This window comes from Adiantum capillus-veneris, chromosome 29, assembly GCF_014529385.1.
Source record: "Adiantum capillus-veneris isolate H3 chromosome 29, ASM1452938v2, whole genome shotgun sequence".
NCBI lineage: Eukaryota > Viridiplantae > Streptophyta > Polypodiopsida > Polypodiales > Pteridaceae > Adiantum > Adiantum capillus-veneris.
This window is the reverse complement of record NC_140959.1, coordinates 74,218,275-74,231,079: the sequence shown is the minus strand read 5'-3', so window position 1 is coordinate 74,231,079 and position 12,805 is coordinate 74,218,275. Positions and strand designations below refer to the sequence as shown.

Genomic DNA, 12,805 nt, shown 5'->3' with positions numbered 1-12,805 from the left:
ACACCTATGTTCAACCACAAACGTGCTTATTGAACTTAACAAATGCACAACTAAACCAACACTATGAGCAAACCATAAACCACTACCATACATACAAAGCCTCATCCTTGCTTCCTGCTTCTTCTTCTCAAGTGGGTTATCCAACCCCTTGCATCATCACATGGCTACCACTTGGGTCAAACACCTAACTCTAAGCACACCCATCCACCTACAATGCCTTCACATAGTGTTGCACCCTAGCACATAGCCATCCACACATATAAGTTGTCCATGGCATACCTTCATCTTCACTGCTTCCAAAAAAACACCACCAAGCACTTTACCCCTCTCCAAATGCATACCATCATTTTCACAACACATACCTAACCCTCCATCTTAACCATGTATATCAAATTCCTCCTCAAACCAAGCATGTATCCAACAAATCGCCCACTACATAGCTACATTCACTAGCATACCATTCAACCATGATGTACATACCTCCTTTGGAATCTTGGACAATGCCAAAACCTAGGATTCCCCTTCATCCATCGTAGAACATAACTTCTATACTAGAAACTCTTCCACTTTTGACCCCATGCTCGTCTCCACATTTGCAACATCCTCAATACCAACATTGTCAATCCCTTCCACATCACTTGGCTCATAAAGGTCAATCAGCACCTCTTGCAGGTCCACTTCATCTATGTGTTGTTCAAGCACCTATTCTACTATCACATCCTCAACTAATGAAGAGATATTCTCATCCCCTTTTGCATCACCCTGGGGCATAGCATACATATAATCTCCTTCCTCATAATAGCATGCATACTCACTTTGTCCTACTCCATCACTATCTATTTCCACCAAACTTGAACATGGATCCATTTTGCCATAATCACAAGGTATACCAGCAACCACCACTTCATCCACCTCATGTTCTCTCATGAACAAGGCTCCTCTATCCCTTATTGTAGAGTTTTGCACTTGTTGCACCTTCTCAAGGCCTCATACGCTAGCACAGCTAACTAGCACGGTCGGCCTCAGTCTTCACAAGCCATGTGGTACGATGATGACATGGGCCACATAGTGGCGGCCACCAGTAGCACCAAAGTCACCGTCGACAGCCCCACTGCAGACCAATGACGTTTCTCACCATCAAGCAGCGTCGTCAAATAGAATGACATGGTAACTAACTGACGCCAACCATCTACACAACTTCCACAATTGCCTGGCAGCTCTTGCTTCTCCACCTTGGCATGCTGACGGCGAGCCCGCCGAACAAAAACTTGCTGCCTGAAATGCTTCACATAATTTTTATAGTGTTTGACGCTGATTTGTATTTCCGCTTTCAATTTGAGCCATACTTGTAGACATTTATTATGAAAATTTAACCAAATTAAAAATTAAAAAAATGACATAGTGTCTCACGATCATCATTCATTGCTTGGAAACGTAGTACAGTTCTCCCTTGCTCTCAGCCATATGGTGGGCAAGCTGCAGACACTCAAAGGCATCATCACAACTAGGTCAGAGTGCCCGTTGATGAGTATTTTCAAGCATTGACGATGCTCATGATGATTTTTCTAGTCTTTTGCTTTACGACTTCTTCTTTTTTTTGTACCTAGGCATTAGATTAGATCCACAAGGATGTAGAGGAAGCTCTTCAACAACCACTGCAATACTTTCTTATACAAACATCCGATGCTAGACATCCATGAGAATTGACAACGACGACGACGATTTTAGTCTTTTTTTTTGTATTAGATTCACAAGGATTTTCTCACTTTGTGTTCGTAGAAGATTTTGGTATTTTATAGACGATTACTATAACATTTCATTTTATTTCTCTCTCTCTCTTCACAACCCCCCATCACCTCCTATTGTTATGTTTTGGTAATTGACATCAATCATGTTAGATTTTTGGACAATTACGCAATGTACAATAATTCACTAATTGCAATAAAAATTATAATAATACATTCGAGAGCACGCATCTACCTGGTGCCTGAACAACGCAAAAGGCATGGCTCATATATATAATTTGGACACTAGTATCATACACTAACCACCCTCACAATTGACGCTTACCTCGAGCACCTTTGCTCACTCTAGTTGAACATGGTCATTGAGTTAACAATTGTTTTTCGATGAAACTTTAAACCAAAATTAGGTGCTTCACAACTGCCTGAGCACAAGTTGCCGTGCAACACTCGCAATTCTTTTTTTTTTTTTTTTTTGTTAGTGGCACTAGTTGATCTATGCTATTTAATTAGAACTGTAGAAATTTTCCTTTTATTCAGTTGTCTCACATTTGTCTCGATTGTATACTAATCCCTTTTGTAGTTGTCATTGCAAGTTCCTAACCAATTATTAACCCCATGCTAGCACATTAAAGGTTTGACTCCCTTAAATTGCCAAATAAAGAGGCCCTCCTAGACTCCATTCTCTTCCTAATGGAGTTGCTCATTTCCCCTTTGCCAATTTAAGCAGCACGTCTTATTGGTGTAGATTCGCCGATTTAGGCAACACTAATCACAAAATCATGCTGTAGTGACTGGCCACCACTGCAACTAGTATGATTTTGTTCCCCGGGTATGCAAAATGAAGGACATTTGGATTTGGATTTGAAATTGGATTTGGAATGGGTATATGATGTTTTTTTGTCGCGACAGTGTTTATGGAATTGGACTTGAGATTGATGAGAATTGATTATTGAATGATGAGTGTGACAAATGATATCCTGATTCATCAGGGTATGACATATACTGCTTATTCTAGTGGTATGGGACACTAGAATAGGTAGTATGTCGATGACGGCAAGCATAAGCAATATTGTCTAATTTTATGGATTTTTCTTTTACTATTTGATACAGATTTCCAATCATTGTTTTTGACAAGTATTGTTTGCAGATTTTTACCTTCGAAACTGAGGACAGTTGCTTTCCAACGGAGAGGTATGTTATGGAATTGATATTTTATTATTTATTGCAGAGGTGACATATGGAAAAGACTAGACCGAGCTAGGCCTATGGGAATGGAAATATATATATTGTACATTTTATTGTTCAAGTGCTCTATTATGAGCTTTGGCCATTTATGACCGGCCGGCCAATTTGTACTCAATTTGACCATTCAAGAAATCTATAAATGAAATACATGCAAGAGGAAAATGGTCACTCTTGCACGGGAGGAGATTGCACTTAGTGTCTGTGTGGCGAGGGGCGAGCGGGAGAGTAAAGGGCGAGTGTAGAGAGAGAGAGAGAGAGAGAGAGAGAGAGAGAGAGAGAGAGAGAGAGAGAGACATGGGTGGGCAATTAGAGAGAGAAAGAGGGGGCAAGTAGAGAGAGAGAGAGAGGGGGGGGGGGGGCAAGTAGATAGAGGAGGGGCTAGGCGAGTAGAGCGAGAGAGAGAGAGAGAGAGAGAGAGAGAGAGAGAGAGAGAGAGAGAGAGAGAGAGAGAGAGAGAGAGAGAGTGGGTAAGGGTGTAGTGAGAGAGGGAAAGTTCTAGGGTACTAAGTTACAGAGAGGAATGCGAGTGACACCAGGTGTGGGGCAAGAGAGATTACAACAAATGGGCACAATGGTGGGTCAGCAAGTTGGGGTGAGGCTAGGGAAACAGTTGATTGGTGAAGGGGGCGAGCAACACTGAGCAAGAATAAGGGGTAGATGCAACTGGGGCAGGCAATGGTGAGCCAAGGCGAGAGGCTTCGTGCGGTTAGGATGAGTCGATGGAATGGCAGTAACAGGGCAAGAGGATGCGAGGTGGTGTAGCATCGAGGCAACCCGAAAAGGAGATGGCAAGGCTAGGGAAGGTAAGGTGGGTGGGGATTAAGATAGGGTTGGGCAACGATAAGGGTTGGTAAGAGGGTTGGGGTGAGGCAAGACCAGAGGGTGAGTGGGTATGGTGGGTTAAAAGGCGAGTAGGCAGAGGCGGGTCGATCGACGAGGGTGACGGAACAGGTGCTAGGAGAGAGAAAAAGTTGCGGCAAGATATGGGTGGGTATATGGCCGGGGCAAGAGAACGACTAAGCAAGGGGGCTTGGGTTGAGAGGGTAGGGAGAGGGCAAAGGGCGAGAAGAGTGCAGCAAGCCAGTAGATTGGGCAAGCAATGATGATGGTAAGTGATCCGGGAGATAGGGTGAGGTGGATAGGAAAAGCAAGGGGATAAGGGCGAGGCGAGTATTGGGGTCAATTAATGGCGAGAGTTGGTGGATACAAGATGAAGGAAAGTGCAAGGTGAGAGTGAGAGTGGATTCAAGATGATCGAGGAGTATGATGCGATCCAAAGTAATCAATTGAAGGGTGATAATATCAGAGCATGGACAATCATGAAATCACCAAAATACTACAAAAGGGTTCTATAAAAACGAGCAATTAAAGAGAGCAAAACACTAGGGGGGAATTATGAATGATGAAAGCAATTAAATGTAACAAATAATGACAACAATCAAATCAATTAAAGGTAACCATTGACAATCAACCCAAAAGATAGAAGCATCATTAAAGGGAAGCCAAAAAAGGTAGGCATGCGGCAAGCGAAGAGGGAGCACTGATGAATCTATTGTGATGGGCTAGTTAAGTGGAGACCAAAGTGGGCTATAGGAAAGGGAGCACTGAGGAATCTATTGTGATGGGTTAGCTTGGTGGAGACCGAAGTGGTTGCTAGGAAAGAGTGTGCAACAAGTGATTTTTAAGTGTGGCATGGCTTGAGGGGGGAGCCATTAACTAAAGGTAGGGATTCCCCTGATAAGGTGTGAAGTTGAACAACTCCTTGAGAAAGAATATTAGTAACAATGATTGGGCCTTGCCACACCAACAACAGCTTCTTTGACTTCTTCAAGTATTTGGCCTGGTAGAAAAGGAGTAGTGAAACTTTGCCAAACTTCTTGATCTTTAGGTGACGATCATGCCAAGCCTTTCTTTGTTGTTGCTCTATTTATAAGGCCTTTGCTGCTAAGAGCCTCTCCTCTTCCAAATTGTTCAGCAGACTAGCCATAGCCAAATGTTGTCATTTAGGGCAGTCCACCTTTTTTACTGCTATGACCCTGGGCGAGTCAAAATGGAAGTCAAAGGGTGCCGCTACCTCTAGTCCAAAAGCTAGCTGAAATGGAGAGTGTTGAATTGTGGCTTTGAAAGAAGTTCAATAAGCCCACGTAGCCCCTATAACCAAGGCCATGGCATACTCGTGCAATTCATGATTAGGACAATGATAGAATGTGGATCATTACACCCAGCACATGGCATATGCAAATCCAACTGAAAAGTGGAGCTGACCCATCCAATAAAAGGTCTTCCCTCAGTATGGCACAACATGATGACGAGAAGGCAAAAGATAAAGCGTCCAAGGAGACCCCACAAGAGGAAGAGGTCTCACCCATAGTCCCAAGTGAGAGCAATGAGATTTTGGAGTGGTTAGAAGCTGTACCCGACCCTCACTATTGTGTAGTGCTCACATGGATGGAGGAAGACAAGGGTATCAAAGAAGAAGTGGATTGAGAGGGAAGCTTACCAAAAATTAAGAGCTCATGGATGTTTGTGAGTGGAAGCCAAAATTTATGCATTTTTCTTCCTCCAAAAGAGGGTGGGATAGATGGTGGATTGTAGAGGGGAGACGCTTCGTTGGAAAGAGGGTGGGGTGTAGGGGGAGTATTGAGAGGACTCGTCCAAAGATATGGGAGGAGGGGAGGCTTGCTAAAAAGCAAGTGTACCAAGAGTTTGGACAAGTAGGCCCTTATCCCTCCTCCCTCTTCCATTTCCCAAATCCTTGCCTTCACGTTTGTGTTTGTAGTAGATGTTGTCGTCGTTGTGGTTGTCATCGTTGTCGTCATCATTTTTGCCTTCATTGTCGTTGTTGTCGTCGTTGTTGTGATGGTGTTTGATGTCGTCGCAGTTGAAGTTGATGTTGCAGTGTCGGTTGGTGTCGTTGTTGTTGATATGATGATTGCGGTTGTCGTGGTTGTTGTGTTGGGGAGGTTTGGTTAGCTTGTTGTAGGGAAACGGTTTTGAAGTGGAGGAAGAATGGATGTTGGGTGTGAAGAGGTTGTGAATGCATTTGAGAGGGTATTTAGGAGCTAGAGTAAGTTTCTTAGGTGAGATTTTGATCATGCATTTTAAAGAGGTTTTTGGAAGAATTATTGATGGTTTTGTTGGGGGAAGAGAGAGGGTGTGGTGGGTGGGGGGATGTGAAGAGAGAAGCTCTAGGGGGGCAAAAGGGAGCTTTACAGGGTGGAAGGTGCTTTTGTGATTTGATGAGGTGAGGATTAGAGATGGTTGGAGTGGTGATAGGGATTTTAGGGAAAGGGAGAGTTTTTAACTGTTTTTGGACTTCTAGTTCTATGAGCTCCTTGATGGTTTGTTTATTAGGGAGGTGGGGGATTGTTTCTTTCATGGTAGAGATGTTGCACTCCTAGTTTTGATAGTTTCCTCTTCTTTGGTAGAGGCCAAATGGGAGTTTACAATAAGGGATTTCATTTGGGAGAGGAATAGTTGGAGGGAGGTGTTTTTCCCTTCCTCTAAGTATAGAAGCCAATCAAAAGGGGCAATAAGGGGTAAGATAATAGAAGCGAGCTTATTGATGAGGTCGGTGAGACGGTTTTCTACCTCAAGGTGGTACTTATCCACTATGCTTTGGAGGTTTTGAACAAGGATCTTTTGGGCTTGGATGAGAGCTAAGGTACAATCCAATTGATATTGGATTGTAAGAGTGGTGAACTATGCGTTAAGAAGGGCTTGAGTTGTGTGTCTTCTAGTTGTAGCCGAGGGGGTTTCATGTTAAGGCTATTTGGATTGGCATTGTTATTGTGTAGTTCCACTACGTGTGAGGTGAAATAAGTGGCTTTGGATAGCTTCTTGTGTAACTTGGTAAATTTGAGAAGGGAGAGATGAATGATTACTTCAAACTCCTTGGGTTTCTTAAGGGCGTGAGGCAAGGATTTTGGCACGGAGTTCTTTAGGTGATGGTGGATAGAAGAGGGGGGGGTTTAAAGTATTGGGTGATGAGGGTACGGTTTTGATAGTGGAGAAGGAATTGCGAAGGTTTGATTGGATTTTCCTTTGAGGGGTTTGGGTTTGGGGGAGAGGGCTCCATGTTGAGGTTTGGGTCTCGGCGAAGGGGTGAGTCCTCCACCCTTAGTTCGGCTTGGTGAGGATTAGGGGAGAAGTCGAAGGACTTATCGGAGAGGTGCTCGAGTTTGTCATTGATATCTTTGTAAGGGTCAAGTGTAAGGTGGTCTAGAGATAGGGTATTATTCAAGGTGAGCTTGTTTTTGTCGGGTGGGCCAATTACCGGGGGGGGCAACAACCGAGGAAGAGGGATCGTCGAGGTTTAGTGTGATGTTGGTTGTGGGAAAATCCATGAGTTTTTTTAAGGGTTCTGGGTGTCGAGTGGTATGGCTATTGGCTTAAGGCTAGAGTGAGAGGTATGGTTTTTATTTTGTGATACCGAGAGTACTGTAGGGGAAGTTAAAGGTATGCAAGGAAAAGTCGAAGCCAAGGTTTTAGAGATGAGAACACGTTGAGAGGGGGGGCATTGGTGTTGCATCCAAATGAAATAAACTGGTTGTCGGTGTTGAGGACGTAAGGTTTCAGCGAGCAACTATGCCTAGGTGGCCGATGATGTCATCCCCGATACTCAAGAAAAAATGGCTAGGCGAGTACTGCTGGGAGCAAGTGTGTCGCAGACCTTTGGGTGAGTACTACTAGGAGCCAGTGCACTTAGGTGGCCGATCTTTGGGAGTTCACAGGTTTTAAAATGGTAAGCTCCAGAGTTGGATCCTTGACTGAGAGGTTTCTTATCAGTACAGGCGTCACTGACCTTCGGGTTGTAGACACGTGAGTAGGAGCCCCAACTGAGAGCAGTGCATCGCATCGTAGACCTTCGATTTGTAGATCAACAAGGGCGTCGTGTCGTAGACTTTCGAGTTGCAGATCAACAAGTGCAACAATAGTTGATGCAGAGTCCTGACCTCCTACGAAATAGGATGCATAGGTCAGTTGTTCAGAACTTAGCAATGCATTGTAGACTTTTAGGTTGCTGACGTATGGGTTGCAGACCTAGGGGTTGTTGTAGCGGCAGTTGATGTGTCCTCACCTTCTACAGAGTGCCTTGGGATCACAAGTAAAATTGGAGGAACAATATCCCTGTAGGGTCTGCCTGATCAATCTCCATAATTTTGCTTTTTCAAACCCATTTCTACAAAAAGCAGCTACTAGTTGGTGGATGTCTATGCAGGCTTTTAAGGTATCCGAGTTGCAGGATAAAATCGGTTTTAGTTGTAATAGGATGACTTTGTGTGCCCAGTTGCTAGGTCTATATCTAGCTTTGTAGATGTATTTTATAGGAGTAATTTGAATGAGTGTATCATTTTTAGGTAAAGCTTTGTGGATTTTTCCATCAATTATGGAGAGGGAAAGATTTAGGAATGTGGTTTCTAAAGCTTTCTTTCCTTCAATGGTGAGCTCTGGTGGGTAGATACCTTCCTTAGCTAGAAACAATTCTGGATTCTGACAATCTATCCGAAGAATATCATCAAAATAACTAAAAAGGGGTAGCTAGCTCAATCAACCTTACCCTAGAGGTAGAAGACAACATCATTTTTCATAGTAATTGTACTCCAATGCATGTAAATAAAGATTACACAAGATAGGTAAACATGCAAGCCCCATAGGAATTCCATTAGTTTGCTGGTAGAATTTTTGGTAGCATTGAATGTACATATGGTTAATCAACCAATTAGTATTGATATTAATTACATCATCAAGAGAGAAGGAGAGTCCATTCTTATATTTGGTTTTTGACCAAGCCCCTTCTTGACATAAAGTTGGGAAGTTCTGGAAAGAAATGAAGGGAGTATTAACAACTTGGAAAGCACAAGTAACAAGATTATTGATAAGAGGTATTAGTCCCATATCTCCATTATGGGGGATGTTCTCATAACATTTCTTAATGTCTGCTGAGTAGAAGGAGCAAGCACCTTTTGGTAGGTTAAGTACACAATCATAGATGGATTCAATAATCCAACAGGACTGAATTTTTTGATTATGGCAGAGAAGAGCTTTTTGGTTAAGAACCTTTGCTCTTTGTTTAAGCTTTGGGAGGCAAGATTTCAACAAGCATGCCATAAGTAAAGAGGCTTCTGAGTAAATACTAGAAGCACCACAAGTTAGCCACTTGAAACTATTTTTGTGTAATTTGAAAGGTGCCATTAGGAAGGGCAGAGGTGCTAAGGAAGGTATATTCATCCGCTTAAGCATATCCCTTATAATCTCAGAAGGGTCTTCTGAGCAATGAGAAGTGCTTTACAAATAAAAAGTGGGTTGTTCGGGGCTTTGTCAATAGATGTAATAAGATATCGATTTTTGAGAGCAGATGAAATTCATATCCCATCAAGATTATAACCAAATTTTTGAGATAGCCAACCAAGACAGTAATCATAAAAAGCTAGCTTAACAATATTGATATCCAACCAAGGGGGCAAGAAGATAAAGGTTAATTTGAAAATTGCCGCTTAAGGATGCCTCTAGACTCATTGTTCGGGAAAAGTGTGCCTCAGCTTAGCCTTGAGCCTATTGAAAATATAACATAGCCAGTTGAAGGGAAGGGAGGATGGAAAAAATTTGCTTGAAACTAAAAAAAAGAGTTATATTGGATAAAATACGAAAAATTTCCTCTTTGAATCACTTGCTCCAGAGGAACGTTTATTAACGAATTTTGTGTAGGTTTGGGATAGCACGAAGGCTGATTTGTGTGTACTATGGAGATTGCTTTGAGCAGCGCTTCCGCAGCAGTCTTCATCTCAAACCTGCGCACAAATCACTGATAGGCCCGCAGCTATGAAAGAGGCCGTGACTCGAAGGCTTTCTTCAGGGGTCCCTGGGGATGCCCTGCCGCAGCTTGAGGATTTTTCTGCTGTAGCGAAATCTGCGAGAAAGAAAGCCTTTGAGACAGCGCTCCTTGCAGTGAGAGGGAGATCTTCTGGCCCATTGCTTGGTAGAGTCCTCTCGCCAGATGCAGATCCAGATCCGGCTGCTCAAATCCCTTCCGGAGACTTCGCTACAGTAAAAAAGTCCTCAAGCTTCGGTGTACCACCAGCAACAACAAGAGGTGATGCTTTGCAAAAAGATAGTGCCAGTGTTGTCTTTCCGATGCTGCCCGTGCCTCCCACTGGCATATTTTGGTGGCCCTTGTTGCTGTTAGAGATTAGGTCCCTCAAGGGACGGCGGAGGCGGCATCGGAAAGCAACTATCCATTTGCAAAGCTCAGGGAAGTTTGAGGTAAGTCTTCTGATTTTTGATATAGGATTCCTCTGCGAGGCACGCATGTATGTTATTAAGCTCTTCATGTGAAATTCATATAGTGAGTAAAGCTGTCAGGATGATATGCTGTAAAATGATATGTATTTGCTCAATAATTCTGAATTCCAGACAATAGCGGGTTGAATAATGCTAGTTTTTTTGAAGAGCGCATTCACTTTGTGACTCTTTCGTAACCCCTTGACATGAAGAGCCTTTTCTGCACTATCTGGAAGGAAGTTATAGGAGGAGAAGTGTCTTTGTTTCACAGCCTGGAGCATGGGTTTTCTAGGTGTGATATCGTCCAGTACTAGTCAACATCGCTTGGAGGGCATATTAAGGAGCTGGTCTTCACCTAACGACATGCATCTCTGTTGAAGCTGAAGGGCTTAAGACCATGATAACCACTAGACAATCGTTCGTTCAGACTCACCAGTGCTTCGCAAACAAATCAGATCTCCTGAATGAAAAGGATGCGGAGAGTCTCTTTTGCCATTGGCCGCAGCATTCCTACATGGGTAGAGGGCACTCAAGTGGTAAAGGAGGTATTCTATAGGCCAACTTGTTCTCTGCATATCACAATCGCACATGATGTAGCTCCTATGTATCTATTTACATACATTATGAATGTTTCATAATCTGTCATCATTACGAATGATTGTTCTATCCTGATGCAATAATTTTATGCCTGAATCACGCTCACACATGATGCGACTTCTATTTTTTGAGTTACATGCTTGATGAATTTTGCATGCACCTAATAATTTTGCATCCTAATGCAATGATTTTGAGCAGATCATAGATGCATGGAGTCATGTGTACGACATGCAATATCTGAGCGTGGAGGGCTTTCATTAGCTCTTCAAGTCATTGGTGCATCTCTTTTAACTCTTGCTGGTGATACATCCCCTGCAGCATATTGGTGTTTCACAATGGACAAATTTTGAGAAGCTAAGCCATTGGGAGAGTATCAGAAAGATGCTTACATGGGATCCACCGCAAGGGCAAAAACTTCATGATGAGCTTCTTATCCGACTGATTAATCTCTCTGAATCATAGTAGTTTCAGGCCCTTCCGAAACGTCTTGCCGCTTAGAACTGTTTCCAAGTTTTCGAGTTTTCCCTCTTATGAGACAAGTTGCAGCTCGTAGTGGACTATGAAATACAAATGGTTCGGGAAAGTTTAATTTCTATATTTCTTCTACCCGATGATTTGTAGCTCATAGTGAACTTTCAAATACAAACGATCATGTGTATGTAGTGGTTAATGAGAAGTGTGGAGTGTGTAAAGTTTTAGTACAGGCTGCAACTCACATCTCTTCATAAATTTATGTTCTCGTTTTGTGTTTCTTCGTTTCCTCCCAAGCTGGAAACTCTGATTCTACTGTTTCCTAGCCGTTTTTGAAACTTGTGGCAACTATGCTCTGTTTGCACTTGTGGGACAATGTATCCACAGGCACACCTGCCCTAACCAAGGCACATGAGGTTCTTGAGATGCTAGTATGGTCTCTTGGAATGAATGGCTACTTTTGGCAGAAGGTACACAATAACGCTCTTCTGAAAAAATCATTTGTTTTTCTTCTTGTGTCCTCAACTCCTGTGCCTTGACATTTCTTCTACACATGATTGGACCGTAGGAAAGTTGAAATCACGTTTGCAAATGTATCTCGTTGTGTACTAATGAGCAACTGCAGAGCATCAGCAGCTTGAACAACACACTAATCTTATCAAGTTGTAGTTCTTTGAGCCACCCACCAAGTAGCTTTGGGCTGTTGGTGGCCTCGAAGAAGGTTGATGTGTCATGGTGCAAATGTTTACAAGAACTGCGTAGATTCGGACATTAGTCAAGTAGCTACCTTGGAGTGAGCACGTTCAGCGTAGCGACGATGGTAAAGAAAAACTTTGGAAGTGTTTCAAAAAACATATTAATATCTTTTTGTGTAGCTGTGTAAGTAGCCCATCTAGTCCATACCCAGTTAGATTGTAGACTAGTACATGTAACTTTCAAAAGTAGGTGCTCTCTTTAAATGTTCATGAGCTCACGCGACCCGCCTACGGCCCGTTTCGTTCCCTTTTACCAAGGGGCCAATCCTATGTAGTATCTCAAGCTCATTCATGAGCACACAAAGGGACACTCCCACTATATCTCTCTCTCATGTCTCTATTCTCTATACAAATGGAACATTAGTAGATAGCCAGTAAAAAATACATTGGCTGAATTTATGAAGTTATAAACCCCAAAACAGTGAGACCCTTTGTCGCAAACTAATGGAGAACCCAGGTAGAACTGAAAGGGAAATGAAAAAGTTGTTCGCATTTTGAGATCTTTAAGGTCTCTCTCTCTCTCTCTCTCTCTCTCTCTCTCTCCATTGTTTGCTTTATCCTAATGCGCTATAAAGGTATGATTTGACTCAAGAAACTTGGAAGGGAGGATATGCGGAGGGGCGCTTCTAATCATCGACAAAATATCTTGCCTTGTCTTTTGGACAACATCCCTTATGGAAAGGCTAATTTTATTCATAATCATGGAATCAA

The 12,805-nt window shown here is 42.8% G+C and overlaps 1 protein-coding gene across 5 annotated transcripts; it reads left to right on the top strand.

The window, feature by feature from the left end:
* The first annotated feature begins 9,664 nt into the window (after positions 1-9,664).
* Positions 9,665-11,416, top strand: LOC147419412 (uncharacterized). 5 transcript variants are annotated; one of them, XM_086505559.1, is made up of 2 exons: positions 9,665-10,253; positions 11,067-11,416. In XM_086505559.1, exons 1-2 carry the CDS (start codon positions 9,813-9,815, stop codon positions 11,127-11,129), a joined length of 504 nt encoding a protein of 167 aa, XP_086361685.1. In that variant the 5' UTR covers positions 9,665-9,812; the 3' UTR covers positions 11,130-11,416. The 5 variants fall into 5 exon arrangements, 3 of the variants coding, with proteins under 3 accessions (XP_086361685.1, XP_086361686.1, XP_086361687.1); XM_086505560.1 differs by having other exon boundaries at positions 9,667-10,253; positions 10,543-11,416; XM_086505561.1 differs by having other exon boundaries at positions 9,668-10,253; positions 10,564-11,416.
* The last annotated feature ends 1,389 nt before the right edge of the window (positions 11,417-12,805 follow it).